Raw genomic sequence first — 27194 nt, forward strand, 5'->3', positions numbered from 1 at the left:
TAAGCTATATCCAAATGCACACTAAATTGAATAATTCGTACATTAGTAAAATAAAAATCACGCAAGCAATCAAACATGAAAACTCACACCATATTTTACGTGAAAACCCCCTATTGTAGAGTGAAAAACCATGGGATAAATCCAAATAATTCACTATAATCAAATAAAGATTACAACACTTTAGATAATGCTCACAACTTTAGTTCTCAACAAATCAGGAGAAATATAAGAAGTTTAAATCTCTGAGATTAAATATAATGTCACCACAAAAAACCAGAACTTGATCAAGTACTTACCTCACTGTCATGTATCATTATGCGATACAATATGCAAGCTACACTACCATTATGAAAACCACCATGAAAAGGTGAATGCTGTAGACATTTTCAAAGGTGCCACTAAGACTTCCTGTTTTCCTTATTATGGTGCTAAATAAATTATCAGTTATTTGCATGACCATTTCCCTCTTAAGCAAAATGCAGTTACCCATATGGACCATAGTTTAGAGTTCAACCTACAATAATAAACAAGTTGAAGGAATAAGAGAATAAAACAGATAGCATAAGACAATTTTGTCATGATTTGCAGGTAAGATTATGTTGAAGTATGAAACATACACTCTAGTGCAACTTCTAGGATCACTACCTCCATAAAAAATAGCTCAGTGCTTGTTGGCTACAGTTTGTTTCGCATTACCCATTTTCTTCTACAGATTTTGAAATAGCAAAAAATGAAAGCCAATTTCCATTTTCACTAAATTTCATTCTGTTTTTTTTTTTCTACAATACTCCAATTTCTTCTACAATGCTCCAATTCATAATTAATCTCTTAAGAAAAGAATCAAATTAAGATTACAGCCTAGTTATAAGGAACTTTCTTTTCAATAGGTCGAAAATATATAAAGGTAAGCTAAAGGCTAGTTCGACAAATGCTAAGCATTTTCTGTTTATGCATTGCATTAGATGTAACTAAGCATATTTTCTGTCTATGCAAAATCTTCACGTAAATTATTAGCCATAGGCCCAAATAAATCAGACTTGTACTCTTGCTATGGTTTGGCCTTATTCCTAACTACATTAGTCTGTGTCTAATACTAAAAATTTAAATTGCAAGCATATCTTGAATTTTAGTTTTACAAATTTGCAGAAAAGTAAAGGCAATTATGGATAAACTAATGTGGTGCATTTTAAATGGAAATTTGATTACTAATTCAGACATAAAAGCAAATAAAATAGAGTACATTAATTTGTTTGGTGTTCTATAATTACATATATCCTCAAGGAAAAAAACTAAACTTTCGAGTAAACTCCTTGAGTGAGACATGATGGAATACAAAAAGAAAAGAATTCACAAAAAACCAATAAGAAATTGATTCTATTTCTCTACCAAGAAGACTCTGATCTAATGAACCCAAAACATTTAACATCTTCATATCTAATGGCGGTCATTCTATGCATTCCCACATGCCATGAAACACTTATACCTCTTAGACAATGAAAAGGCAAAATTTATCGACTTATGAACTTAATAAATAGCAACTACGTAACCCTATAACATTAAGACTAGATGATCAGCAGGAATTATAGGTTCAAGCTATGAGGGCTTCCCTCTTTCTTCTTAGAATTAATTATCACTTGTTGATTGAAAACAGGTTTCAAGAATACAAAATTATGGATGGAAGGCCGAGTAAAGGTGTTATTTAAAAATTAACTAGTTTGCTTTTCATATGCCACTAACCCAGATGGACTACTAAAGAAGACTAGATTACAGGTTATTTATATTTATAAAATAAAATAAAATAAAAAAAATAAAAAAAACTAGATTACAGGTTAAGCTTGTTAGCAACATCTTTGAAGTTATAACAGAACATTTTGTACATTAAGCCTTTTGCACGATGGTTAGATTGAGTGAGGCCAAATGAGAACAGAGAATTTTGCAATATGTTACAAATGAGTGAGACCAAAGCATTCCTATGCCCTTGATGTTGGAAAAGTTAGACTATGGGTTAAACAGCAAATGCAACAGCATCAGAAGAAGAGAAAGAAAAATTTCATGTCATTCCAAATTGGGCAACTTCCAACAAGAAAAAAAAAAGGGTTTGGGGGGGGGGGGGGGTTTCTCAGCCCATGTCAATCCCCTCCACTCCTAGTGCTAACACCCCACTCTTACCCTTCTTCCGTGGTAGGAAACTCCTAAGTCCTAAATCACAAGGACAAGAAATCTACATTGTTTTGTATCCAATCTTTGAAATCAGTACCCTAATTCTATGTTTGGATGGAGGGAGAGTAGACGGGTAGTAGAGGGGAGGTGGCCAGAAGGAGGCTGGAATTTCCAGCAACCTCCCTCCAACCAAACATAGGGTTAACCATGAAAATAAGCAAACTAAATTCCAAACCCTAAAACTTAAGGGTAGAATTTTCATAAGTTGAAAATTGTTGAAATATAGATGTCACCTATCACCTTCCACCATATAATATGGATTACTCAGAAATGTGCCATTATAAATGTTAGGACTTTTTGTGGGTGGACAATTCCATGACAAATTATTTGTAACTATTGATCTTAAATTTCATCGTTTTCATGTAATTATGTGGATTGTTATTTGTATTGGGCTGGTTGTAGAGATTTGCCACTGTGGAAGCTTTGTCAAAATAAATTTGACACTTAAAAGAAAAGTATTTTGTCAAATACTTTGTGATAAATTTCACCACACTCGAATAAAATACACAAAGGAGTAATCAATAAAATAGAATTTTTATTGATGCTTAATACATTACGCACACTTTGCTACACACACCATTCTTCACTATTTCAATCACTACTTATTTCCTCACACTTATTTGCTATCTCCCTACACTTCTAATTAAATAGCTATATCACTTCTTTCTTATTAGATGCCTTACATGCATAATTGTAGAAGCTATATATAGAACTTACAAAGGAGACAAGAAAACAGAGCATTAAAAGCTTCCACCTAAAAGCAATTGAAACTATTCTACAAAGTTGCAATTGTTGAAATCATGGAGAAGAAAAGTCAAGGAAAGAAGATCTTTCCTTATTAGAACTCAGCCTCCCACGTTATTAGCATTCTTCACTGTTTCTCCACACCTTGCTTGTAGTCACACATGCAAAATAGTTGAAGAAATTATCACCGGCCCAGTGCTAGAGTTGGCGATGACTCTCACATTGGTGAGGTGAAGTGCTACAAGTGTTGAAATCGAAGTTGGAAGCGGCAGAATTTCACTCCTATGAAATTGGCAGCATTAGGCAAAATGTGAAGTGAATCAAATTTTGAAAAACAGTTGGATAGAGAGTTCGCCTCTCTATTCATCTCCCTCATTACAAGAGGAACTGTGAGAACCACTCCTATGAAATTGGCAGCATTAGGCGAAATGTGATTAACTTACAAGCATTCACACATTTCTGTGCTAATATGGATTTCTCTAACAAAGTCGTGATTAACTTGTTTTTGAGAGATAAGCAGAATAATTAATTAATAAGTTATTATAATTTGGAAGAAATTACCTGACTGGATCAGGCTTTTGCAACACTTAATCAAGCCGAAAATGAACTTTGGCGACACAAACACACACACAAATCAACATTGATAAATCTCTACTTGTAGCTAGAATTTGTGAACCTAGAAACGCAAAGATCATTGGCCCTCTTCTTCGTCCTCAAACTCCTCTTCTTGGTCAAACTCTTCATCAGACTCTTCCTTCATCATCTGAAATGAAGAAAATGGGCAAGATCCACATGAACATTAAACCGTAAATGAAATAACCTAATCAAATTATTGAGAATTTGATAAATTCATCAACCTACGTTGTTAGTAATTATTTCCCAACGGGAAATTTTGGCAGAAAATAAGAATAATAATTGATTTATCATTATTTTTTGGGCAAAATTAAAGGAGCCCGAGAAGAAGTAGAAAAAGTTACCTGATAGAATAACCTCTTGACTGTCTCTTTGCACTTCAATAAAATCAATCATGATGTTTGGGATATGGGAAATCTTGGCGTAGTCCTCTCCTGTCCCTATTTGGTAACGTTTGCTGAGAATTGGACTGCTATGCACCTCAAACTCCTGCAATGAAGTTTTAAAAAGGAAGCCTGGCAAGGACTTTAACTTTGGGCAGTCGTAAATTTCCAACTTTTGAAGACAGGGCATTATAATAATACAATCGTCCTCTTCTTGTCCTTCAATCCCAATCCATTCTTCCCACTTGTGCAAAAAATAAAAGTGGAGAGTTTTCAAATTTGGGAATATTTTGATTATGCCGTCTTTCTTGTTTTCAGATTCTATTCCCAAAAATTCAACACCCACCTTTTTGAATGGAAAATCAGTAGCACCTATAAGATGATATTCAAGGATCTGAATCTTACCTATAAGTAAATATTCAAGGAACTGAAGCTTTCCCAAAGGAGGTAAACGCTCTAAATTTAAGCCAGAAGACAGAGTAAGGCTTTTCAATTTGGCTAGGGACATCATCCAATTAGGGAACATTGTGGTGCCCTGGTACCGATCAATTTCTAAGTTCTCCAAGCCTGGAGGTGGCTCTAAGGCATTCAGAACTGATACATCAGTCTCCATTCTTCCTCCATGATTCTCTACGTTCTCTTCAGAAAAGCGCAAATACAAATCACAGAGGCCTATCTTTTTTTTGAGCTCTGCATTCTCGGCCTCACACACATCTACCACGTTCCCCAGCCCATATATTTTAAGAGTTCCTTGAAGGTGGTTCAAATATTTTAATTCTCCGAGTTCACATCTTTGGCTATCATCCCTGCCACCCACACAGAAATAACTTAATTTTCTAAGAGAGCTCAATCTCCCAATCTCTCTTGGAAACTTAAACCTAAGGCTCCAAATATCATCTTCATTCAAAATAAGATGTTTTAAGTTAATCAGTTTACTCATCCCCTGAGGTAATTTCCTGAGCGCATTTTCAAAAGTAATTGCAATATTCAAAATTTGTAGATTGCAAAGATTACAGATGGTTTCAGGCAATATGTCTCCTCCGGAGTAATAACATATTTTGAGATATCTTAAATGTAACAAATTTCCTATAGCATCTGGAAGTTTCATTGCCTTTGTCCCACGTTGATAACTCAAAGTTAATGTCCGTAACCGTTTAAAATGTTGGAACAACTTGGACAAGTTATGAGCTCTAAGACCAACGAAAATGAGGGTGCGTAGATTTTTTGTGCTGTAGATGGACTCAGGAATTTGAGCATTTTGTGGAATTTCTAAATACAAATGTCGAGCATTTTGAAGATTTGGCCTGGACTCTTCGTAACCATTGATTGTGATGCATTCATTTTTTGCCATGAATTGTGCCAAATCATGCACTATATCATGCATCTTGAACCTCATAATATTTTCTTTATATCCATAATCCCTAAAATCTTGGAACAGAGAGCGAATGAGTAAAATTTCTAAGTATTCTCTTGCCACAATTCTCTCCATGTTTGCATTTGACTTAATATAACCTTGTGCCATCCACATAGATACCAAATCTTCTTCAGAAAAGACATAATCTTTTGGAAAGACAGCACAATATGAGAAACACCGTCTCAGTGGTGAGGGCAAATCATAATAACTCAGTAACAATGGTGCAAAAAGACCTCTTTCAACGTCTTGTAATTCCCACAATCTACTACAAAAAACCATCTCCCACTGTTCCTTGTGACTCTTGCAGCGCATGAGACTCCCTAGAGTCCTTGCAGCAAGGGGCAAGCCTTTGCACTTGTCTGATATTTTCCTACCAATCTCTTCTAAATCCTTATGTTGCTCAAAATCCCTGCCAAAAAATGCTATTGTACTAAAAATCGACCAGCAGTCATTATTAGACAATTCCTCCAAATTGATCCTTTTTGCACTTCCCATAACATCTGCAACTTCACTTTTACGTGTAGTGACTAGAATTCTACTGCCTTGGGCAACATTTTGGAGTGCAAGCCTGAATGGCTCCCACAACATAGAGTCTTCAGTCCACACATCATCAAAGACAAGAAAAAGCTTCCTTCCCTGAATCGTTTCACACATTTTATCCATTAGACTTGACCATTGAGTAATGTTGGAGACATCACCTCCAAAAGCTTGAATGATTGCTTTGGCAACCATAAACTTATCGAAAGGATCAGAAACACAAACCCACCCTTTTTTCTCAAAATGGGCCGAATTCAACTCACTATCATTATAGGCTAGTTGAGCAAGAGTGGTTTTTCCAACACCGCCCATGCCCACTAAAGAGATGACATGTGGGCTTCTTTCTTCTTCATTACCCCTGCCCAATAGCATGTTCACTAGATCACCCTTAACCTTATCACGACCTAGAATGTTCGAAACATCAACGTGGGAATCAGTTGGTGGTCTCACAACTTCTTCATTGCCACTAGTCAGTACAAACTGGTACATATCTCCCTCTCTGTGAATCTCATCTAACTTTTCAGTAATTTTCTTTATCTTAAGAGCAATATCACGATGCTGAGAAACAGTAGAAACTGAGGAATTCAAGTTGGTTAGGGACAATACCTTCCTCCTCTTAGCAGTACTAGTTTCAGCTTCTTCTTCTTTCTCAATATCTGCTTTGATCTTAGCAGTGTTCCACTCATCCAACACGTCGTCCATCTCGTAGGATACGTCGTTGAGCTTTTCTAACCAAAGCTTCACAGCTTTCTCCTTCACTTGCCTTTCCTCTGCATCGTTGAGCTTTGCCTGGATCTCGTGGAATTTGCGTTCAAGCTTTTTGACTTCTTCCTTGACATTTACAATCGACGCAACCTCTGAAGCAAAAAGCGAACAAAGCTGGCCAGTGAACTCTGAAGCAATGAGTGAACCAAGCTGGTCCACGATGGTAGAAACAAGAGCCCAAGCCATACTTTGGAAATGGGATTTTTGTTTTTTTTTTTTTTGGGTTTTTTGAAAATCAAGAATAGGAACTCTTTTTGATTGATAACACAAACACAAACACAAAGAGACTACTGATGAAAGAGCAAATTGTTGATTGTGGAGAAGAAACGCAGCCAACAGATAATGTCAATCAACTTAGGGTGTCTCAGAGGGCCCACCTTCACAGTTGCCGGTGTGTAAAGAGAGTCTACCTTCACATGTAGTCAAATAAATCCAATCGGTACCGTACAGATTTGTTCACATTTGAAAAGGAACCTGTAGTTCACATTTGTTCACTGATTTTATTTTACCCACCGTTTAGATTATGCTTCACATCCTTTTCAAAATTGGCTTAGACAGCTCAGTTCCCTTCAAAAAAATAAAAAAAGAAGCTAAATTAATCAAGCATAGTTCTCGTGGGAGATTTTAACGAATTAATATCGAAGGTGGAAAAATGGTCAGTAAGCCCATTTTACATAATAGGCATTAAGATATTGTTTGAATGAATTTTATATTTTGGGTTTTTAGTAGACCAAAATTCCCTTGATGTGTTTTTGTATTTTTCTCTAAAAATAATAATAATAAATTACTTGATGTGGCGTAGAAATTACTTTCCAGTTTTCATGTCCCCCTACCCAGAAAATAGAAACCATATGAAATCAAAATTATTTTCTTAATGGGATTAGTGCAACACCAATTTGGTTCTCATTCCCAAATATTTTCGAATCCACTACACTTTCTTAGAAGCTAAATATAGCACTAGAATTTTCACTGATTTTTGGATAATCTTGTCACAAACATTTAGTTTGGGTTGGGTATGGACTAAAACTAAGATCCAAAAGTGGGTTGTGAATAATTTGGTGATGGGATTTTGAGCTTGAAGGAGGTTGTAGTGATTCTAAATCTCTTGTTTAATTAAGTGTAAGCAATTGAGATGTTTGGTTTTGTTTGGATGACAAGAGAATAAAATTATATTCCTTTTTATTTTTTTAGTTTTTTTAAGCTTTTTAATTTTTTTTAATTGACTTTACATTACTTGTTGGCGTGGGATGATTTGATTGGGTCATCTAGCATACATAACATGCTTATATGTTACTTAATGAAGGCGTGGATCGAAGGGTTCCCATTTCCCAATCCAAAAATTGGCAAAATTAGGAAACCAAATTAAATTTTTTAAAACTTTAGGGGCAAAATAAATATGAATCCAAACTTTATGGCCTGTAATTTACAATTTTATATTAAAAAAAAAAAAATCTATATACTTTTTAGGATCATCAAAGAACTCAAATGGGTAGCATGCTGCATGGAGATTTGAGTCTTGAAAGGGATTTTTCTTTTTGACACTGATCAGATTTTTAAGCCATATACAAGATATTTAATTGAATTTTTTTATTATTAATCAGCAGACTCTTTATATTGGAGAACCTTTGATTGTTCTCAACCCTGAAATTGGTGGGGTACAACTTGGTAGTAGTGCGTAGTTCTGAAAAAAGGATCTGTAATCTTCTTGTCACCTTAATGTTTGCAGATTGCAGCATGATAACATTGATAATCTGTACTAACTACACATTGATAATCTTCTTCCCCCTACTAAAGGAGATATCTCATTGTTGTAATGTTTTGATGCTGTTCTCCAAGAATCAACTAAATACTCATGGTGTTTGTTTTACATTATACTAGGCATTCCAGATAAATAACAACCCCCCACCCGTAGAAAAAGAAGTATTTAAGAACTGTAGTCCACCAACATATGCTTTATTGCATTATGAGCCTTTCTTATTGTAGTACTTGTGTTCATGATGTCATTTCTTCAATCAAAGAAATAGAGCCTATCTTTGTAACAAGAAATTTTGTGGTCTGATCACATATTAAAAGAAAAAGAAGAAAAAAAAAAAAGTGGTTCCTTGCTGGTGCTTGACTTTTTTTTTTTTAAGTATTCCATTAATGATCCTATTATTTAAGAGTTCTTCTCTTATGAATTCATTTCAAACAGGCACTTTGGCTTCATCGCCACTTCCTTTCTCTGTGTTGGATGAAGCAATTTGCAACCAATCTCCATGATGTATCTTGCCATTCTCAGCTAAAGATCAGCACAAGTAACAGCTTCAATTCCTTTATTGATAATGAGTTGCATCTCCCCAACTCTTGCTTGACTGTTCCAGATAATGACTTTGAGGATTTCCAAGCACCAGCCACATATTCTGCCACTTACATATTATGGCTGACAAAGGTAAATTATCTTTTGTATTTTTAATTTTCCATTTTGTCTGGATGCTTAGATTTTCGTTATGTGGATCAGCAAATTCCAGAGTTTTGGTCTAAATTCTAAGAGAAGCTTGCCATAGGCAATTTGTAGACTATGCTGAGCAAGGTGTGCCCAAAAAGGTCATTCATTTGGGATTCTTTAATAGACTAGATGGAAACGCCTGACGAATTTGTGAGGAGTAAACGTTATCTTTGACCCTATCTGATGTTTCTCATCTTTTTTTCTTTAATTCTTTTACCTTTATTTCTTTTTATATTTTTACCTTCTTTTTCTTCTCCACTCTTGTTGATTCATGTAGCGATGAACACTTTCAGTATATTTATTTTTAGCAAGATAACACGCCTTCAAAGTTGGTCCCTCTCAACTCCAAATCTCCAATAATCATTATGAAACCCCAATCCACCTCCTCCAATGAAAAAATGCGCCCCCTCCCCCCCCCCCCCCCCCCAACAAAAAAAACACCATAAATTCCACTCAATGGAACTCGAACACCACCTAATTCACGACAAAAGTGCAAGAGGAAGGCATGGGCTCGTTGGAGTCAGAGCAATAGTCGACGGCAACCTTCGACGGCGCGTGGATCGGCGGCCAAATTTCAGGCCGCGCGTGGAGGAGCGTGAGATCGAAGATGGAGGCCGGCTTCTTGGGTTTTACAAATCAGAGGGCCGACGAAGAGAACCGTAGAGTTGGTTTCGTGAACCACCAGTCGACGGAGAAACTGTGACGGTGCGTGGATCGACGACCACCGCGCGTGGTGACATGTGTAGGTGAAGATGGAGTTCACCATTAGTGCATTTATTACTAGAATCACCATATTTATATTCAAAATCAAGACTTAGGAAATGAAAGCAACCTACAGTCTACACATATTAGATTATAATTTATAATCATGGGATGCATTAATCACACATGTCAAATTTATAAATTCAAACCAGTCAATAAAATTATAGAATTGGAATTGATTACCCAGTTAGTTTCAAATCTATCATATTTAAAACCAAAATCGGTTGTTAACGTTAACTATCCTATTTATTCTAAATAAATCAACTGTTCAAGACCGGGTTTTAAGAGCATCCGTAGCAGCCGTGTCAAATGTGCCAAATGCCAAATATTTGGCACATCAAACACAAAAAACCCCATTTATCAGATGTTCCAAATCTTATTATTTTTGCCACATGTGAACAGTACCCTCACAAATTTGCCACTGTACGGACACCTATGGCATAAGTTTTTATTATTATTTTTATTCCACTTTCTCTCTCATCTCTCCGTCAGTCTCACCCTCAAACCCCAATCCTCTCCTCTCAAACCCCACTCTGTCTCTCTGTCTCCCACTCCCTGTTTCTCTCAGTGTTGTCGCCCTGCTCGACCTCGGCACCTTCGTGCTCACCAAGACGCTGACGTTCGCCGCCGCGTTCTCTGCCTTCAAAGATCTGATCCTGTGGCTCATCGCGCTCGCTTTCTTCTTCGCCCGCGGGTTCATCAAGATCGGGCTTGGGAATCGAATCACTCACCAGCTTGTCATTGGTGCGAATTTGACTTTTAACACGATCGGGTGGACCGATTGGGCCAAGGCGGCGATCGTGCCTGGGTTGGTGTCGTTGATTGTTGGGGTGATTTGTAATGGGGTCCGGTGGTATGGGTGTGGGGTTTTGATTTGTGGGAGTGGGTTTTGGGTCGTGGTGGTGCAGTAGCGGCGTGGGGTCGTGGTTGTGATTGGGTATTGATCAATCAAAGATTAATAGAGCAAGAAACACATCCAAAACCTTAAACTTTTTCAACAATGGTAGAGATTAACAGCTCTTTGCGACAAACCCATCCAAAAAATCCCACACTCCAAACTTTCTTTCATGCCCTCGACCCCATATCTCTCGTCCTCTCTCAAAATTCAAACTCCAACCAACCCATCCCTCTCAAACTCACCACAGAGAGCTTTATCATGGAGAAAGGACCCAGGTACGATTTAATTATGGTTCTATGGGTTGTGGGGCCTGGGGCTTCCGATTTGGTGTTGATGGGCTATGGGTTTGTTTTGAATTGTGTTTTGGGTTGTGGAGGATGTGGTGGTTATGTGGTCTTGGCTGTTGGTTGTTGGTAGCAGTGTGGTGGCTATTGATTGTGATTGATAAGTTGGAAATATTATTTTAATGTGTAGGAAATATTATTTTAATGTATAGAATTGAATGATAAAACATCTGATAAATGGGATGTTGTAAAATGATGTGGTAAAACAATAAAGTAGGTATTTAATGTGGCAAAATGGCATAATTTTTGCCACATCTGCTGTGGATGCTCTAAGCTAATCAACCTTATGATGAATTTTGAAGTAATATATCACGTTTATTCCAAGGATTTAGGCCCATTGATCATGTGAAACCATTCAAACTAAAAATCAAAAAAGCTTTTAGTTGATAGATCAATCATTATATCAACTATCATGCCATAAATGGGAAATGTTCAGATTTCAAAACTCGTAACTTAACTTAATCATTTTAACGTGTCTAGCTATCTAGCAATATGATGAACAGCAAAATTCCTCTATCTTTTAATTTGTGAAAAACTACAATCAGTAGAAGAACCTACAATAATGACTTTCGCCTCTTCAATTAAATGACCATAAGCAGCAAAAGACACATTCACTCTTCAAAAAGTTGATAATAATCTATAAATCTCCCTTTAAGATGATAGAAGAGAGTCTAATATCCTTTTATACAATCACTTAAGTGTGATTTAGTAAAGTGAATACATGACATCTTCGTATAGATGGTTGTAGTTAAACTTTATTCATATTAAAAGATCACACACTATCCATTTTATGGAAATTATCCTCTTCTCCCATATTCAGATATTAATCATGCTTATAAAGGAGTTAATTTATGGAGTTTTAAATGTAGTCAACATATGCCACATAAGGAAGATGTACCCTAATTAGGACCATAGTGTATCCTTACTAAGCAAGTGTACGATCCTTAGTCCACATACTTCAAGATATATATTTTAATTATAACTTAGTTAGTTGAAATAGTACATTGAGACTTATGAATAGTACCAAAAAGTGCAGTGGGACCCATGAATAATAACAAAAATAAACTGAATAATAAAATAAACTGGTTTTTTAATTTGAAGCCAAATACACACTAAAAACGATGAAAAAGGGGAAAGACTTTGGTGAAGGAGTCTTTTAACTTTTTCCTAGTAAATCATTGTGATGCAATTTATATAGTTTAATGATTGAAGACACACAACAAAAAGGCTCTTATAAAGGGGAACCTTATTAAAAGAGACTTTATTTAGGAGGGAAATTTTTTTTTTTTGATGAAAGGAGGGAAAGTAAAATAGAATTGTGTATCACGCAAGCCACTCCACGCAAAAACACTCGAATATTTGCATTTTTTTTTGTTTGATCAAGTGATCAAGCATTCTCATTGGTAGGTGTTGTGGTTATTTGTCATTGAGACCAAGAACTCTACTTAATAATTAGAGTCTACAGTTGGACCAAACAGAGAATAAAAAAGTTTTTTTTTTTTTTTTGGAGAAACAATAAAAAAAAAAGATAGATAGTTATTGACTTTTGGATTCACTAGGATTGAAATCCTACTAACTTTATAAGTAATTTAATTAATAATTTTATAAATAAATAAAATAAAAATATTAGAGCTCATAATATATATTAAAAATAAAGATAGACAGTTGGAGAAATATGACTATTGAAAATATAGTTGTTAATGAAATATGAATGTCAAAAATAATAATAAAGTAAAAAGATTGTGTAGGGATATGTGCATAGTAAATTAGCAATAATAGAAATATTGGAGTTTTGAGCTTGGATTTAGCTAGAACTTCTAAGTCACGTAACTATGAATTTCATGGAAAATTATATCATAGTTTAGGATAAATGCTTGCCGGATGCTTACCACATGCAAGTCATTTCAACAAGGTATGAAAGGTTTAGGGTTAAGTGGAACCACTTGGGTACATTTGTTTTGTTTTTTTTTGGTTAAAAGGAGCCTACATTAAAATTAGATAGCCATGAAAGGCATAGTAGTGGCAAAACACCTTAAATAGTACAAACCATTAGCATCCTCATTAACAAGAGATACAATATCAGGGGCCGGGGGGTTAAACAAAATAACAAAATCCTCTTGCTGCGAGCATCCCCTCTTGGCTAGTCCATTAGCACACCTATTCGCTTCCCAAAAGGTGTGATTCACCCTGATTTGTTGGAATTTGCTAAGAAGGTACCTGCAATCATTCAAGAGGGAGGAGTAATCCCTGTTAGTGATTGAATTAGAGAGAACAAGATCAACCACCACTTTAGCATCAAGTTCAACTTCCAGGCAAGCTAATCCCATTTGCAAAGCAAGCCGAAGCCCATCTCGCAAAGCCCAAAATTTTGCTATAATACTTGTAGTGAATCCTATACAGCGAATGTACCCTCTGATCCAGGTACCTTTATGCTCCCGAATTAATCCTCTGCCCCCTACTCTCCCTGGGTTTTCAAATGATGCTTCATCTGTGTTAAGCTTGCACCATCCGTCAGATGGTTTATTCCATTTGACTTGAGAATTTACCATCTATTTGGTTCTAAAGGATTTTCCGACACAGTACACATACTCAATGGCTTGCTTTAAACACAACTCATGAATGTTAGGGCTTAGAGTAGTGTTTTTAAAGACCACTTTGTTCCTGTATTTCCATAGGGACTAGATTGCGAAGGTGGACACTATTTGCCATGGATACCCATTCGACTTAATTAGAGGATTACACATGTAGTTGGCTTCAAGCCAACTATGGATATCTAGATTGAATAAGGAAATCAAATCAACAGGGACTCCTATCTTTCTCCAGAAGGACGCAACACAGCCTCGCATTCTATGCCTCTAGACATAATCACTTCCCTAACTGGCACACTGTTATGGTGGCATAACCAGAGAAAGTGACATATCTTTGGCAGTGTGTCAATCTTCTAGACCCAACTTCCCTTAAACCCATCATTGTGCTCTTCCTTGGGTCTTGCTAGAGTATATGTTGTTGCAATAATGAATTCCCCATCTTTTGATGCTTTCCAGCTCATAGAGTCCTCTTTATTTCCATATAGCTGAATGGGCATGGCAATGATTTTTCCTTATATACACGATGGCAGCTCAAATGAAATAGCATTCCAATTCCATTCACCTCCCTATCTCATCTCCTCAATTGTAATGTTCTGATCTAATTGATGGATCGGACCCTGAATAAGCTCTTTGACCGACTTGCCCTTAAACCAGTTATCGGACCAGAAGCTTAGCTTAGATTTACTCCCCATATTTGCTAATGTTTTTTGTGCTCTATTCAGTCTAGTAAGCACTCTTCTTTTCCTGGCAAAAAGATTTCCAAAGATATTCACATTCCCATGCTTGGCTTTCCTTGTGAAAACAGAAATTGCATTATTGAGAGAGTGTTCCTTTTCCCATGATTCTTTGACTACACTAGGAAATTTAGGGTGGAGCAGCCATATTGATTAGAATCTAAATGGTTTGTTCCTCATCATAGCAGGGGGGGTTGGCTAGCTCCAGTAAAATAGGATAGTGAGCAGAAAAGACCCTGGGGAGGTGCGTCACTAATGCCTTTGGGAAAAGAAGCCTCCAAGATGGGTTAGCAAAACACTTGTCAATTCTCTCCAAAATTAAGTCCAACAATTATCTCCGGTTGGACTAAGTGTACTTTGGCCCAAAGAAACCCAAATCCAGAAGGTTACCAGAATCCAGACAATCTTTAAAATCCAAGGCTCTATTAGGATTGATGCTTCTACCCCTAAACTTGTCCTCGCCACTGAGAACTTCATTAAAACCCCCCAAAAGTAACTATGGAAGGCTATGTAATTGAGCTACTTGTGACAGGTTAGACCAAAGAATTTTTCTTTCTACTATACAGGGACTAGCCTAGATATGGTAGATAAAAGCCAGGAAAGGTTATTAGAACACACATTCACAGTTGCATGAATTTCTTATTTGGCGGAGAAGAGCACTAATATGTCCACTTCATCCTTATTCCAGAGCAGCAATAAGCCCCCTGCATACCCTATTGTATCAGTGACAAAAAACCCATCAAAAGAAAGATCTTCAATGATCTTCTTTGCTCTGTCTCCCCCCCAACTCTTGTCTCAGTGATCACCATGATAGCAGGAAAGTGATTTACCATCATTTCAAGCACTCTCCTCTTGAAATTAGTGTTTAAAGCACCCCTACAGTTCCACAAAAGGACATTCATTTTGACAAAACCTCCATTTGGAATCTCCACTTGATTAGGCATCATCAATGCTGTCTCCATCATGCTTCATCCCAACCGCCTCAGTAGGTCCTTGAAAGCTACCTAGTTCGGCTTCCACACCACCATGTACTTCAGTATACCTATAATGTTGTCCTTGCAGCACAACAGGAGATCGCACCTCCGAACTAAGGTTAGGATTTGGACAACACTATCCCTCTAATATGTCTATAACTTTCCTCTTCTGCACCAACCATCCTGATTTGACCAATTGAGGCACTACCAATGGCCTTCTTTGCTTGTTCAAGGCCTCTGCATCTTTCTCTGTTATCAGGAGGATATCGATAAGAGACTTCTACCACTGATTGGGTGTTGAGACCTAAGCTGGATGCTCAAATGCAAGATCCCCCGTTCTGAGGTTGGCTAGGGTGATTGGGAATAAATTCTTCCATGTTGCCCTTAATTCCTTCTCGAACCACCCCAGGGTGTCTGTTGGAGATGCTCTGTTTTGTGCTATTTTCTCGTTTGGTATGGGGATTACTTGATTCTTGTGCCTTATTGCCCACCCTGTCTGAAGAAGAGCTTGGGGTACCAGGTAATGAGGATCCATTTTCTGAGCTAAAGAGATAATTAGAAGCTCTTTGTATCAGAGTTGCTTTACTTCCTGTGTTGGAACTAGCTCTTTTGAAAGCTTTTGTCTTTTTAGATTTTGCAAGCTTTTTATCCTTCTGAGACTTAGAATGGATAGTAGACCTGACTTTAATCCCATTCTTCTCACTGCTCAATGTTGCGGCACAAATATCCATCTGACCTTTAGGATTTTCATCTTATTCCTTTTGTGTGCATATCTTAACTTTCTTGCCAGGTACCTTGGGTTTTTCGACTTCTAGCTCTACATGGGAAATAGTTATGGAGTTATTCACGTTTTTGTCAACAGCACTAGGTCCCATCTCTTTACTTGTTTGGACCAACTTGCTCTTTACTAACTTGTCCCCTTGCTGGTTAGGATTGTTAGTGTCACGTTGAATGGTGCAAAACTGCAAGTGCACAGTATCGTAGTTTTATAGTAAATTGATGAGAATTGTATCGTTCTCAGGGATTGGTAACTTACTTTTGACAAATACCAAAATTATGCTAATCTCAATTTTATCTAAAGAAGTCACTAAGGTTTTTTTTTTTGATAATTGGAATTCAAAATAAAATCAATTTAAATAAAAGATACGCAGAGGAAAAGAAAGATGTTACTTGAAAATCAACTACATGAGAAAGAAACTTCTAGGAAATCGATTTCACCTAATCCCTCACTATGCTTTACTCATCTAGCTAATTGAATTTAATTCTCTCTGTTTGTTAGCAATCTCCAAACTCATCCAAAAGCCTCTTTCGATAGTCAATTGGAAACATTCTTGTTCATTATTTTACACAATAGTATGAAATTTAATAAAGCAAGAAAGCATTAAGACCAACGATTTTAATACTACATAGGTTAATACAAGTCTTTCGATCTCTATATTTACCTATGCTGAAATATTCAAGATCTATCCTATAATCCCCTCTTTCGACAGCAAATCACAAGATTAAAATCATCTAATTAATGGCCAGTTAATTAGAAGCAATAAGCTTAGAATAAATCAGACAAACATGAAGAGAAATTGTTCAAATTAATATAGAAAAACAAGCATAGTTCGGAACTAGATTACATCGTTTTCTAGACGTTTGAGTCTTTTCGGGTCAATAGAATAAAGAAAATTTAGTTCATGCTAAAAATTAAATTCAACATAAAAACACTTGAATTCACTATAATTTTTCTGAGAAGATTTGAAGGAAAAAATGAACGCAAAAGAATCTTTTTCGGGTCGGGTCAGTGTCTTTTCTGCTTCAGCAAACGGGTTGGGTCAAACGGGTCTGACCCATTTTGCCATGTCTAGTTTTCCTAGAATAAAGAAAATTTAGTTCTCTTTTCTTTTGTTCTCTGTTCAGCCTCTCTTTCTTTCTTTTCTTCTGTTTCAGCCCTCTTTCTTGTTTCTGTTCAGTGCCTTTTTTTTTTTTCCTTTCTGTTTAGCACTCATTTTCTTGTTAAGCACCTCCTTTTTGCTTCATTTAGCGCCTCGTTTTTGTTGTCTTCTTGTAGCACTACGTTTTTTCTTTTCTTTTCTTTTTGACGTGTTGCCCTATTTTTTCAGCCCAAAACACTTTTTCAGCCCAATAACTTTTTCAGCCCAAAACGTTTTTCAGCCTTCTTCTTTTTATTTTTGGTTCAGCGCCTCCTTCTTTTCTTCTTTTCATCCCTTCTTTTTTTCTTAAGCACCTCATTCTCTTTTTCTTGCCAACTTCCAAAGCCAAAAATATTCTCTTTAGCTGCTTCACATCTCTTTTATTTGAGTAAATCTTTATTTTCTTCAAATCTGGAATAAAATTTAGATAACAAAAATCAAGTCTAAAATCAACAAAATAAATAAAATTATACTAAAGTTTAAAGTTGAAAAGTGATAAATTACACTCAATTATGCAAGTCATCACACGTGCTCATCCATTTCGGACTACATTCTTTTCTCTTGTTACCAGCATCCATGCACAAAAATTGGGATCTAGTTTCTTGGTTTCCTTACTATTCCTTGGTGTGGGGCTAGCTTCACTTTCATCCCTTCTTTCCATTTCCTTTGGTTTAACCAATGCCTTCATACATTACCCTCTGCTTTAACCGACCCATTCTCACAATGTTAATAAGTGGTTTTTCCAAGTAAATTTGGATGCATAACTTGGCATAGCTCCCTCTTATTCTAGATGTTGTGAATGAGTTGATTCTTAACACTGGACCTATTGCTCTTCCAATCTCCTTCAAAACTGTTAAATCATAAAATTCAATAGAGAGTTTAGGGAGTCTGACCCACATTGCTACTGATGAGAGGGTTGCCTCCGATGCTTTAAAGTATGGTTCCCATGGCTTGATAGCTAAGAAATGCTCTCCCACAAACCATGGGCCTCCCTTCAACACCTTATCATAGTCATCATCATTACTTAACTTGATGAGGAAAAAGTCCCTTCCTAAGTCCACACAATCCATTTTTGTCGATGGCTTCCATAAAGTATTGATCTTGAAAGTGAGGTAGTTGAAACCCACTATTCTATCATACATTTTCACTATCAAGGCCTTGGATCATGGTGCCCTTATCCTAAACTTAGTCTCCTTGGATAGTTTGACATCAGCCATACCCTCTGTTAGATCCTCACGCTTAGTATCTGAGTCTTCTTCATCTTCCCTCACCTTTACAAACTGGAAAGCATTAACATATGCTCCCGATATTTCCCCAACCAGACTGTCTTTGTAGCTAACTATCTTACGGGGCTGGGTGAAAGCCTTCTCTCCACCACTATCCTTGAACTTTTTCACACTCCTGTTCAGTTCTTCTTCTTCCTCGCTTGAACATTGTTTTGCATACATTATCTCAACTTTAATCTCCCTTAGTAAATATTGGGTACACTTGGTTTAAGCCTGAATTAGAGCTTCTAGGAATTACTTGATATTAAGTGTGCATTTGGGTTCCAATTAAAATTGGCATTTTGCTTAAAATTTTCTATTATTTTCGAGGCTCACATGAGTCCTGTAGCAAAAAGTTTATTTTCTAGCTTCGGTAGCATATTTATTCACACATGACATGCCTAGGTATTATTTTATTTATTTATTTATTTTAATTTTATCAAAAAGCTACGACCAGGACGAGGTATTATTTATGAGTTCCAATCTATTTTTCCTCACTTTTTATTATTATTATCTCCATGTGTAGTTCACTAGTTGTTGCTTTTGAGTAGCTGTTTGATTAAATGCCTAAGAGAGATATGACTACTGCTCTAATGGTTTAATCTTACCAATGAAGCCTGAAACTAGTTGCACATATCAGTGGGTGTGTCTAGATTTTTGTTGATGGAAAGCTATTTAAGCTTTCAACAATGAATCTTCTTTCAAATTGTTGTGCTAGAATACATTAGGGATGAAATAATTGGATTTATCTAAACACCCTTATAAGAAGGGAAATCGGCAGTTCTTAACTCAGTTGCCTAAGTAAGTTTTTGATCTGTTATCAGAATTTGATTCTATTTTTGCTACTCCTATGGATCTGCCTCCCTTGAGAGGACATGAGCATCAAATTACCTTGAAGGAAGAAGCTCAAGCAATCTGTTAGAGACCTTACCAGTACCCCTACTATCAAAAAAATGAAATTGAGAAGATTATGAAGGAGTTATTATCTATTGTTTTCATTAGAGACAGTTGTAGTTCTTTTGCTTCCCCTGTTCTTTTGGTGAGGAAGGCTAATAGCTCATGGAGAATGTGTATAGATTATAGAGCTTTAAATCAATAAACCATTAAGGATAAATACCCTATTCCTGTCATTGATGATTTACTGGATGAATTATTTGGGGCTTGTGTGTTTTCTAAATTGAATTTGAGGTTTGGTTATCACCAGATTAGGATGAAGGAGCAAGATATCCCTAAAATTGCATTTCGAACTCATGAAGGTCATTATGAGTTTTTGGTGATGCCCTTTGGCTTAACCATACTCCTTGTACCTTCCAATCTTTGATGAATATTGTTTTCAGGCCATTTTTGAGGAAATTTGTTCTTGTTTTCTTTGATGATATACTTGTGTATAGTAAGACCTTAGATAATCATGTAAGTCACCTTAGATTGGTATTGGAGGCTTCAGCTAAGCACCAACTATATGCCAAGAAGTCTAAGTGTGTGTTTGCTTGTAAGGAGGTGAAGTACTTAGGGCACCTCATTTCAATTTAAGGAGTGAAGACTGATCCTAGGAAAACTGCTGCCATGCAGCAGTGGCCTGTTCCTAAGGACGTTAAGGATTTGAAAGGGTTCATGGGCCTCACAGGGTATTATAGGAAGTTTATGTGTGGGGGGGGGGGTTGTATGGCCAAATGGCAGCACCATTAACTGCTTTGCTGAAGAAGGATTCTTTTTCTTGGACCCTAGAAGCTTCTCAAGCATTTCAGTTACTTAAGGATGCCATGTCTAATCCACCTGTGTTGGCCTTACTATATTTTACCAGAGCTTTCATTGTGGAGTGTGATGCTTCAAGCTTAGGGTTAGGGGCTGTTTTGATGTAAGATCAGAGACCTATTGCCTTCCACAGTCAAGCATTGAAGAGTAAGAACATTGCTCTCTCAACTTATGAAAAGGAATTGCTGGCCTTGGTGGTTGTTGTGAAGAAGTGGACGCCTTATCTGCTTAGTTGGCCATTTGTGATAAAAATTGATCATCAAAGTTTGAAATACTTACTTGAACAGAGGGTGGGCACTCCAACACAGTAGAAATGGATCACTAAGGGCCCGTTTGGTATATGTGTTTAAAAACTCCTTGGTGAAATGCTGTTTAAAAACTGAAAATGGTTGTTTAAAACTACAAACCAAACACCCCCTAAACTCCTTGGTTATGCTTTTATAGTGGAGTACAAACACGGTGAGGAGTATTTGGTAGCTGATGCTCTTTCTAGAAGGGAAGAAGATCTGGCTGGAGCTTCCATGGAACCTTTTGCTACTGCTGTTGGCACCTTGTGTACGATTTCTTTCCTTACACCAACTTGGCTTTTTGATCTCAAGTTATTTATGCAGTTGATTCTACTGTCTAAAATATTGTTCAAACTATTCAGTTTGGACAGGTTGCTCCAAAATGATTTACTTTCTGTAATGATTTACTATTTTATAAGGGCAGGCTATTCTTGGGCCAATTTAATGGTGACTTGAAGGCCAAGGTGTTGCAGCAAGTCTATGATGGTCCTTTGGGGGGTCACTCAAGTTATTTGAAGACTTTTCATAGGCTCAAGAAGGGTTTCTATTGGTCTGGTATGGGAAAGGACTTGAAGCAATACATTAGGGAGTGAGATGTTTGTTAGAAACTTAAGAATAAGACTTGTTATCCTACTGGTTTGTTGCAACCCTTTTCCATTCTAGAAAGGCCTTAGCTAGTTATGAGTATGGATTTTGTTGAGGGTTTGCCTAAGTCCCAAATGAAGACTGTGGTGTTTATGGTGGTGGATAGGTTAACTAAGTATGCTCATTTCATCCCTATCTCTCACCCTTACACTGCTGCCAAGGCAGTTAACCTTTATATGCAATTTGTTTTCAAATTGCATGGCATACCTTCATCCATTGTCAGTGATAATGATCCTATCTTTACATCTAAGTTTTGGTTAGAATTGATGAGATTGCAAGGGGTTGTCTTGGCTTTGTCTTCTTCCTATCATCCTTAATCCGATGACCAAACTGAGGTTGTTAATAAAAGCTTGGAACATTACTTAAGAGCTTTTGCAGCAGATAAGCCACATTCTTGGGTTGAGTGGCTTCCATTGGTTGAGTTCTGGTTTAACACAAACTTCCATACTTCCATTAAACTTACTCCATTTGAGGATCTCTATGGTTATCCTCCACCCAGAGTTATGGATGATGTGCCTAATATCACTTAAGTAGGGGTTATGGACTTGTTGTTGAAGGATAGACAGCATCTCTTGTCCTTGCCCAAACACAACCTCAGTGCTGCTCAAGAGAGGATAAAATTGTATGCTGATAAGAAGAGATTGGACAAATCATTTGTTATGGGGGATTGGGTTTATCTCAGGTTGCAACCTTACAAGCAAGCTTTGTGCAACATTAGAAATGAGGGAAGTTAGCTCCTCAATTCTATGGACCATTCCAGGTTCTACAAAAGATAGGATAGGTATCTTACAAGCTGGATTTGCCACAGAGCTCACTCATTCATCCTATTTTTCATGTGTCCAATCTCAAAGCTAAATTGGGCCAACGTGTGCTGCCTAGGCCTACACTACCAACTGTAAATGCTGACTTGATCATCTCCCCTGAACTTGTGTAAATTCTGGTTGACATATCACACCAACTAAGGAATAGAATGATTACTCAAGTGTTAGTGCAGTGCCAAGGTGAGAGTAAGGATGATGCCACTTGGGAAAATTTATTTGATCTTCAGCAGAAATTTTCGCACCTTGTGGGCAACGTGCTTTAAGGGAGGGGGAATTGTTAGGATTGTATATTAGTTCATTGAATTGAGGGCTGCAGTGGCTTATAATAGTGCTGTTGTATTAGTTTACATTGTATACTTATATTGATTGTCCTAGAGTTAGTTGACAAAGGAAGTTGGTAGGTTAGCCAGCTGTACAAGAGTTGGTTATGCACTGAAAGAGTTGGTTATGGCACATAGTTGCAGATTGTATAAAGGAGATTGGCAGTACTATTATATAATCAATCAAGAATAATAACAATTGTTTCACTCTCTCTCTGTATCTCTCTCTCTTTCTCTAGAGGCCCAGTTGTCCTTGAATTTAGCTACAACATTATGAAAATACAATTGAGTCCTTGCAGTCTTCTACCATGAAACTTATGTAATTACTCTTGTCTAAACACCACATAGTGGTCAAATAACTCATAGTTTGGTGGAATAGGATCACAGTTTGATTATAGGTTGTTAAGATCACTAAAGACAAAAGCAGCATTCCTAAATACCCTATATCTTCCAAATTCTTAACAAAACACATTTAAGTAATGGCCATTGAAATCAAGAACAATTTCATTTTTCCTTGGTTTGATCTTTGGATTTGGTGTTTCTACAAGGGTGTTTGCAAAGGCCTCATCAACAACAATTTTATGTTCGAAGTTGGGAAAAGAAAAGCAACAAATACAAAACTTCATGAAGAAAATATAATAGGTGTGAGTGGGAAGGATTTTCTTGAATTTTTTGGAAAGTTTAGGTTGCGTTTGGAACAAGTTTATATTGGAAAGCTTCTTTACTATTTATTTTATTTTTGCTACTATTTATAAATTTCATTGTATTTTTTAGTACTATTTATGAGTTTCATTATACTATTTAAATTAACTCTTAATTTTATTTACAGTACTTTCAGTAAAAAAATTTTAATTTCAAGTAAAACTTTAAAAAAAAAATTTATTAAAAAAAGAAAGAAAGAAAACTCATATTTTATGGTGGCCACTCCAGACGATATATTGAATTGGGCATTCCCCCTCACTTTTTCCTGACGTACTCTCTCCGCAACCAAACAGAAACAGAAACAGAAAACTCTCTCACCTGATTGAATTTCAAAATCACATATTCCATGGATCTCTTGCTCCAATTCCAACACATCCTCGAATTGGACCCTCTTATGTAAACATCATATACCTCTCATTTTTTTTTTCCCTTTATAGCAAAATATTGAAAATTTTACTTTGAATATCATTTTTGGAGTCTTACAGTGATGAAGTTGGATTTGTACACCCGACCCAATTCGCGACGCTGACTGAAGACTCAACAGGCGATGCTGCGATTTCGGATGGTACAACCTTTTGGTGCAGAGATCACAAGCTGGGCGTCTCGACCCAGGCTGTTCTGCCATTGTACAATGCGGCCAAGCGTGCGTTTATTGCGGCAATGGAAGAGTACAAGAGACTCGGCGATGATGGATTGGAGAGTGAAGTGATGAAGCATAGTAAGGCTCTCTTGTTGCTCAGCTCCGATTTCGGCACTGCCTGGAACTCAAGGTCTCTTATTATTCAATTTACTTATTTGAGTTTTTGGTAGAATCGGTAATTTATCATGGTGTTAGCGTCTCTGCTTTACCTTGCGTTTAAAGAAGTTAAAAATGAGCCCCACTTACCTCGACAGCTTAAACTTTTGGAAAAATCAGTAATTTAGCAACTGTGCAATGTAGCATGAGGTGATCCACTATAGGGCCTAGGCAAAGCTTGTGAGATTGTAGTAGGTTTTAACTTAGAATCCATGCTTCGGGGAAGGCAGCCAATCATTTTATGTCTTCACTGTCTTGATTAGTGTGTATTGCATATAATTCATTTAGAAAGAGTTTCAAAGATTTCACCTCCAAATCATGCACTGATCTAGTGACGATTCAATTTGAACAGATTTGTCCATTTGAAAATCCCATCACCACACCAAAAATGTATTCAGGTACCATTTCCCTAATCAAATTGACACACCCCTCACTGCATCAAAGCAAAACTCACTCCAAGCAGCACCATATTTGTTATCAATCACTACCCCCCACAACATGCCCCTTTCCTACACACAACGCCATAACCATTTCCCAAGTAAGTTTCCAAATCCCCAAATCCCCATTTTGAATAGGTTCACATATAATATGCATGTCAATTGACCAAATGAAAATTATGCCCCTCTCCAGTGCCACCCCATAAAAAATCCCTCACTATCTTCAGTTGTGGAATTAGTTATACGAATTCAATAGTAAGTTTTACAGATTCTCTCTTTTAAAATGTAATTCTCTAGGAGTATTATGTACACACTTCCTGTTTAGATGAGGTATGTACTCCATCGAGGGGTTCATGCATCATATTGAATAGAACCCAATTTCAAGCATGGGTTTTTCTACAATGAACTGACTGACTTCTGACCCCTCTCTGCTCTTGCATAACTTTGAAGTGTATTTGTGTTGTATTTAAATTCATTGAATTACTTTTGTATTGCTTCCATTATTGATCCTCACTCCTATTGCAATGTCTTATGCATAATGCAGGAAGCTAGTTGTGTCTAAGAAGCAGCAGCTCTCAATGTATATGGGTGAACTTCTGTTGTCAGCTCTTGTTCTTTCATGTTCACCCAAAAGTGATCAGGCGTGGAGTCATAGGTAAAATAGTTTTTAACTGTAAATTAATTGTTTTGTATCGTTTCTACAAAGCACAATATTCACATGTCATTCCTGTTGGTTAGTTTTGCCTTAAGTGATAACATTATCAACTTGATGAACAGAACTTAGGGGGCCAATCTTTCTTTTGATTCTTTAATTGTCTCCTTGCTTGATACACAGGGTTTTGTGTTTATTAATATGATTTTCCACCTGGCTAAAGTTTTTAGTTTTGTTCACATTCCTTTCTAATAGTATTTTTACTTTTCTGCCTGCCTGTTATGGCTTTAAGTAATAAAACAGAGTTCTTATGCACATTGTCAATTTGCAGGAGATGGGTGATCAAGTCAATCACTGGAAAGTGTTCAGCTTTGCAAGAGATTTTGGGGAAAGAATCTGAGCTGGTGGAAAAAATAGCTGAGGTTTAAATTCAGTTCAGGAACTCCGTACTATTAAATTATGAAGGTTCACATTTACATTTCATTATTGAAAACCTCCATTCTCACATTTGCTGTGTTCGCTTGTTTCTCTTAAACACTACCTAGAGCAAACAAGAACTTCAGTTTCAAAAAACAATTTTGGATGAGCACGATTCAAGATTTGATAGTTACTAGGATTCTTCTCTGTTGAGTTATCATTATTTAAGATGGTACAAGCTATCTAGATCTAGTTCACCAAGAAAACACTCAATACCTATGAACAGAAATAGAATGCATAAGTGTCTACCTGGCTACTGAGATATAGCTGGATTGTATCTTCTTATGTTCTGAAAAATCTAGCTACAAATGGGCAGTTGCATATATCTTGTTGGAGGTGAAACTATTAAGCCTTGAGATTGGAGTTCGCAATGCTGTTTTCCCTGGATTAATGTGTTTTGTTCTCAAAAACTTGAGAACTAAATCAATAATAGCCTTTTCTTTTCTCTGGTTTGGTTATGATTCAGTTCTAGATTTGCCTCAAAGCCAAACAAAACTGACCCATGCACACCTAAAATGCTGCTACATGCCACTGCCTCTGTGGCTGGTTGTCAGCCATGACGATAAGCACTGCTGGCAGCAGATGATCCTAGTAGTTTTTAATCTTCTGGGATGACAAATTACAGTATTGAGATTGTATTTGATTTTACAGAAAATGAGATGACAATGGAGTTCCTCCTTTTGTCTCCCACCTTTTTTGTGTTATTTTTATTTTTCTTTTGGACCAAAAGAAATTTAGCTCAAGCTGTTGAATGAAGCTTGATGTTGTTAAGCTTTATTTCCAAGGATTTTGCATGATAAAAATTAAACTTATATAGCCTGTCTCTTGAAGAACTGGCATCCCAAATTGAAGGTGGAATTCCCTGTACAGAGTTTGGACCATCTAATTATTCATACGACAGAATGCATTATGCGATGACCCTTAGGGGAACTAGTTTATAGTCTTGCTAGTTGACTTCTTGACTTTCTTCTTTAATTAGAACTTTTGACCATAGCATTATGCAAATTTTTCTTTACCTTCTGCAATTGTCCATATATATTGGTGGTTTAACTATTGACATTTAGCACACCACATTTTGTTGGCATATCCGTCATACTATGATGTTGAGGGAGAGTGTTCCAGGAAGAAACCTAACACTGTTTTAAGTTGACTTTATTTTTTTTTTTTTTTGGGTGCAGAGATCAAAAATGAACTATCGTGCATGGAACCATCGTTGCTGGCTTGTTTCATACATGACCAGAGAACAGGTGCTACATGAGTTAAAGAAATCCAGAAATTGGGCGGGGTTGCATGTTGCTGATAATTGTTGCTTTCATTATCGCAGAGTGAGTTTTCTTATGAATTTGAACAAGCTCAGATGTAAGTTCTGTGTCCTCACCCCCCCACCCCTCCCCCTCCACAAACCTTTTTCCAAAAAGAAGAAGAAATCTGGTAATCATGCATAGACTAGGGGATTCTCACTTTACTTGACACAAGGTTGGGATTGTACAAATTGGAACAATATACACCAAAACTTTGAAGGATGAGGTTCGAGTTCACCATTCCTATTATTTCTAGGCTTCCAGTCTTTCAGAATATCATAATTTTGCTAGCAATATGTCATCATTAGTTTATATCATTTAATTTTTAAAATTTTAGAT

General features: G+C 36.7%; 2 protein-coding genes across 7 annotated transcripts in view; one reads left to right on the forward strand and one right to left on the reverse strand.

Annotated features, from left to right (window-relative positions):
* The window catches only part of LOC115981440 (protein prenyltransferase alpha subunit repeat-containing protein 1-like), a 39794-nt gene that overhangs the window by 9692 nt on the left and 2908 nt on the right, over nt 1-27194 (forward strand). Inside the window, exons 1-5 of one of the 6 annotated variants that reach the window (XM_031103580.1) lie at nt 23395-23588; nt 23678-23962; nt 24970-25080; nt 25409-25499; nt 26733-26879. In XM_031103580.1, coding sequence (XP_030959440.1) covers nt 23539-23588; nt 23678-23962; nt 24970-25080; nt 25409-25499; nt 26733-26879 — 684 coding nt within the window. In that variant the 5' untranslated portion in view covers nt 23395-23538. Of the gene's footprint in view, nt 1-8887; nt 9458-23394; nt 23589-23669; nt 23963-24969; nt 25081-25408; nt 25500-26732; nt 26880-27194 lie in introns of those variants that run through there. The other 5 variants (XR_004089358.1, XM_031103587.1, XM_031103581.1 and 2 more) reach the window with 5 other exon arrangements.
* Nucleotides 2125-7159, reverse strand: LOC115981438 (putative disease resistance protein RGA3). The gene is made up of 3 exons (XM_031103573.1): nt 3942-7159; nt 3526-3727; nt 2125-3246 (listed from the first exon to the last, which is right to left on the reverse strand). Exons 1-2 carry the CDS (start codon nt 6880-6882, stop codon nt 3708-3710), a joined length of 2961 nt encoding a protein of 986 aa, XP_030959433.1. The 5' UTR covers nt 6883-7159; the 3' UTR covers nt 2125-3246; nt 3526-3707.

This window comes from Quercus lobata, chromosome 3, assembly GCF_001633185.2.
Source record: "Quercus lobata isolate SW786 chromosome 3, ValleyOak3.0 Primary Assembly, whole genome shotgun sequence".
Classification (NCBI taxonomy): Eukaryota; Viridiplantae; Streptophyta; class Magnoliopsida; order Fagales; family Fagaceae; genus Quercus; species Quercus lobata.

Coding starts and splice junctions, on each gene's coding strand:
- LOC115981438 (XM_031103573.1), bottom strand. CDS start 6,882: ATGGCTTGGGCTCTTGTTTCTACCATCGTGGACCAGCTTGGTTCACTC. Junction 3,728..3,941: donor TCAAGAGGTTATTCTATCAG/GTAACTTTTTCT, acceptor TCTTCATTTCAG/ATGATGAAGGAAGAGTCTGA.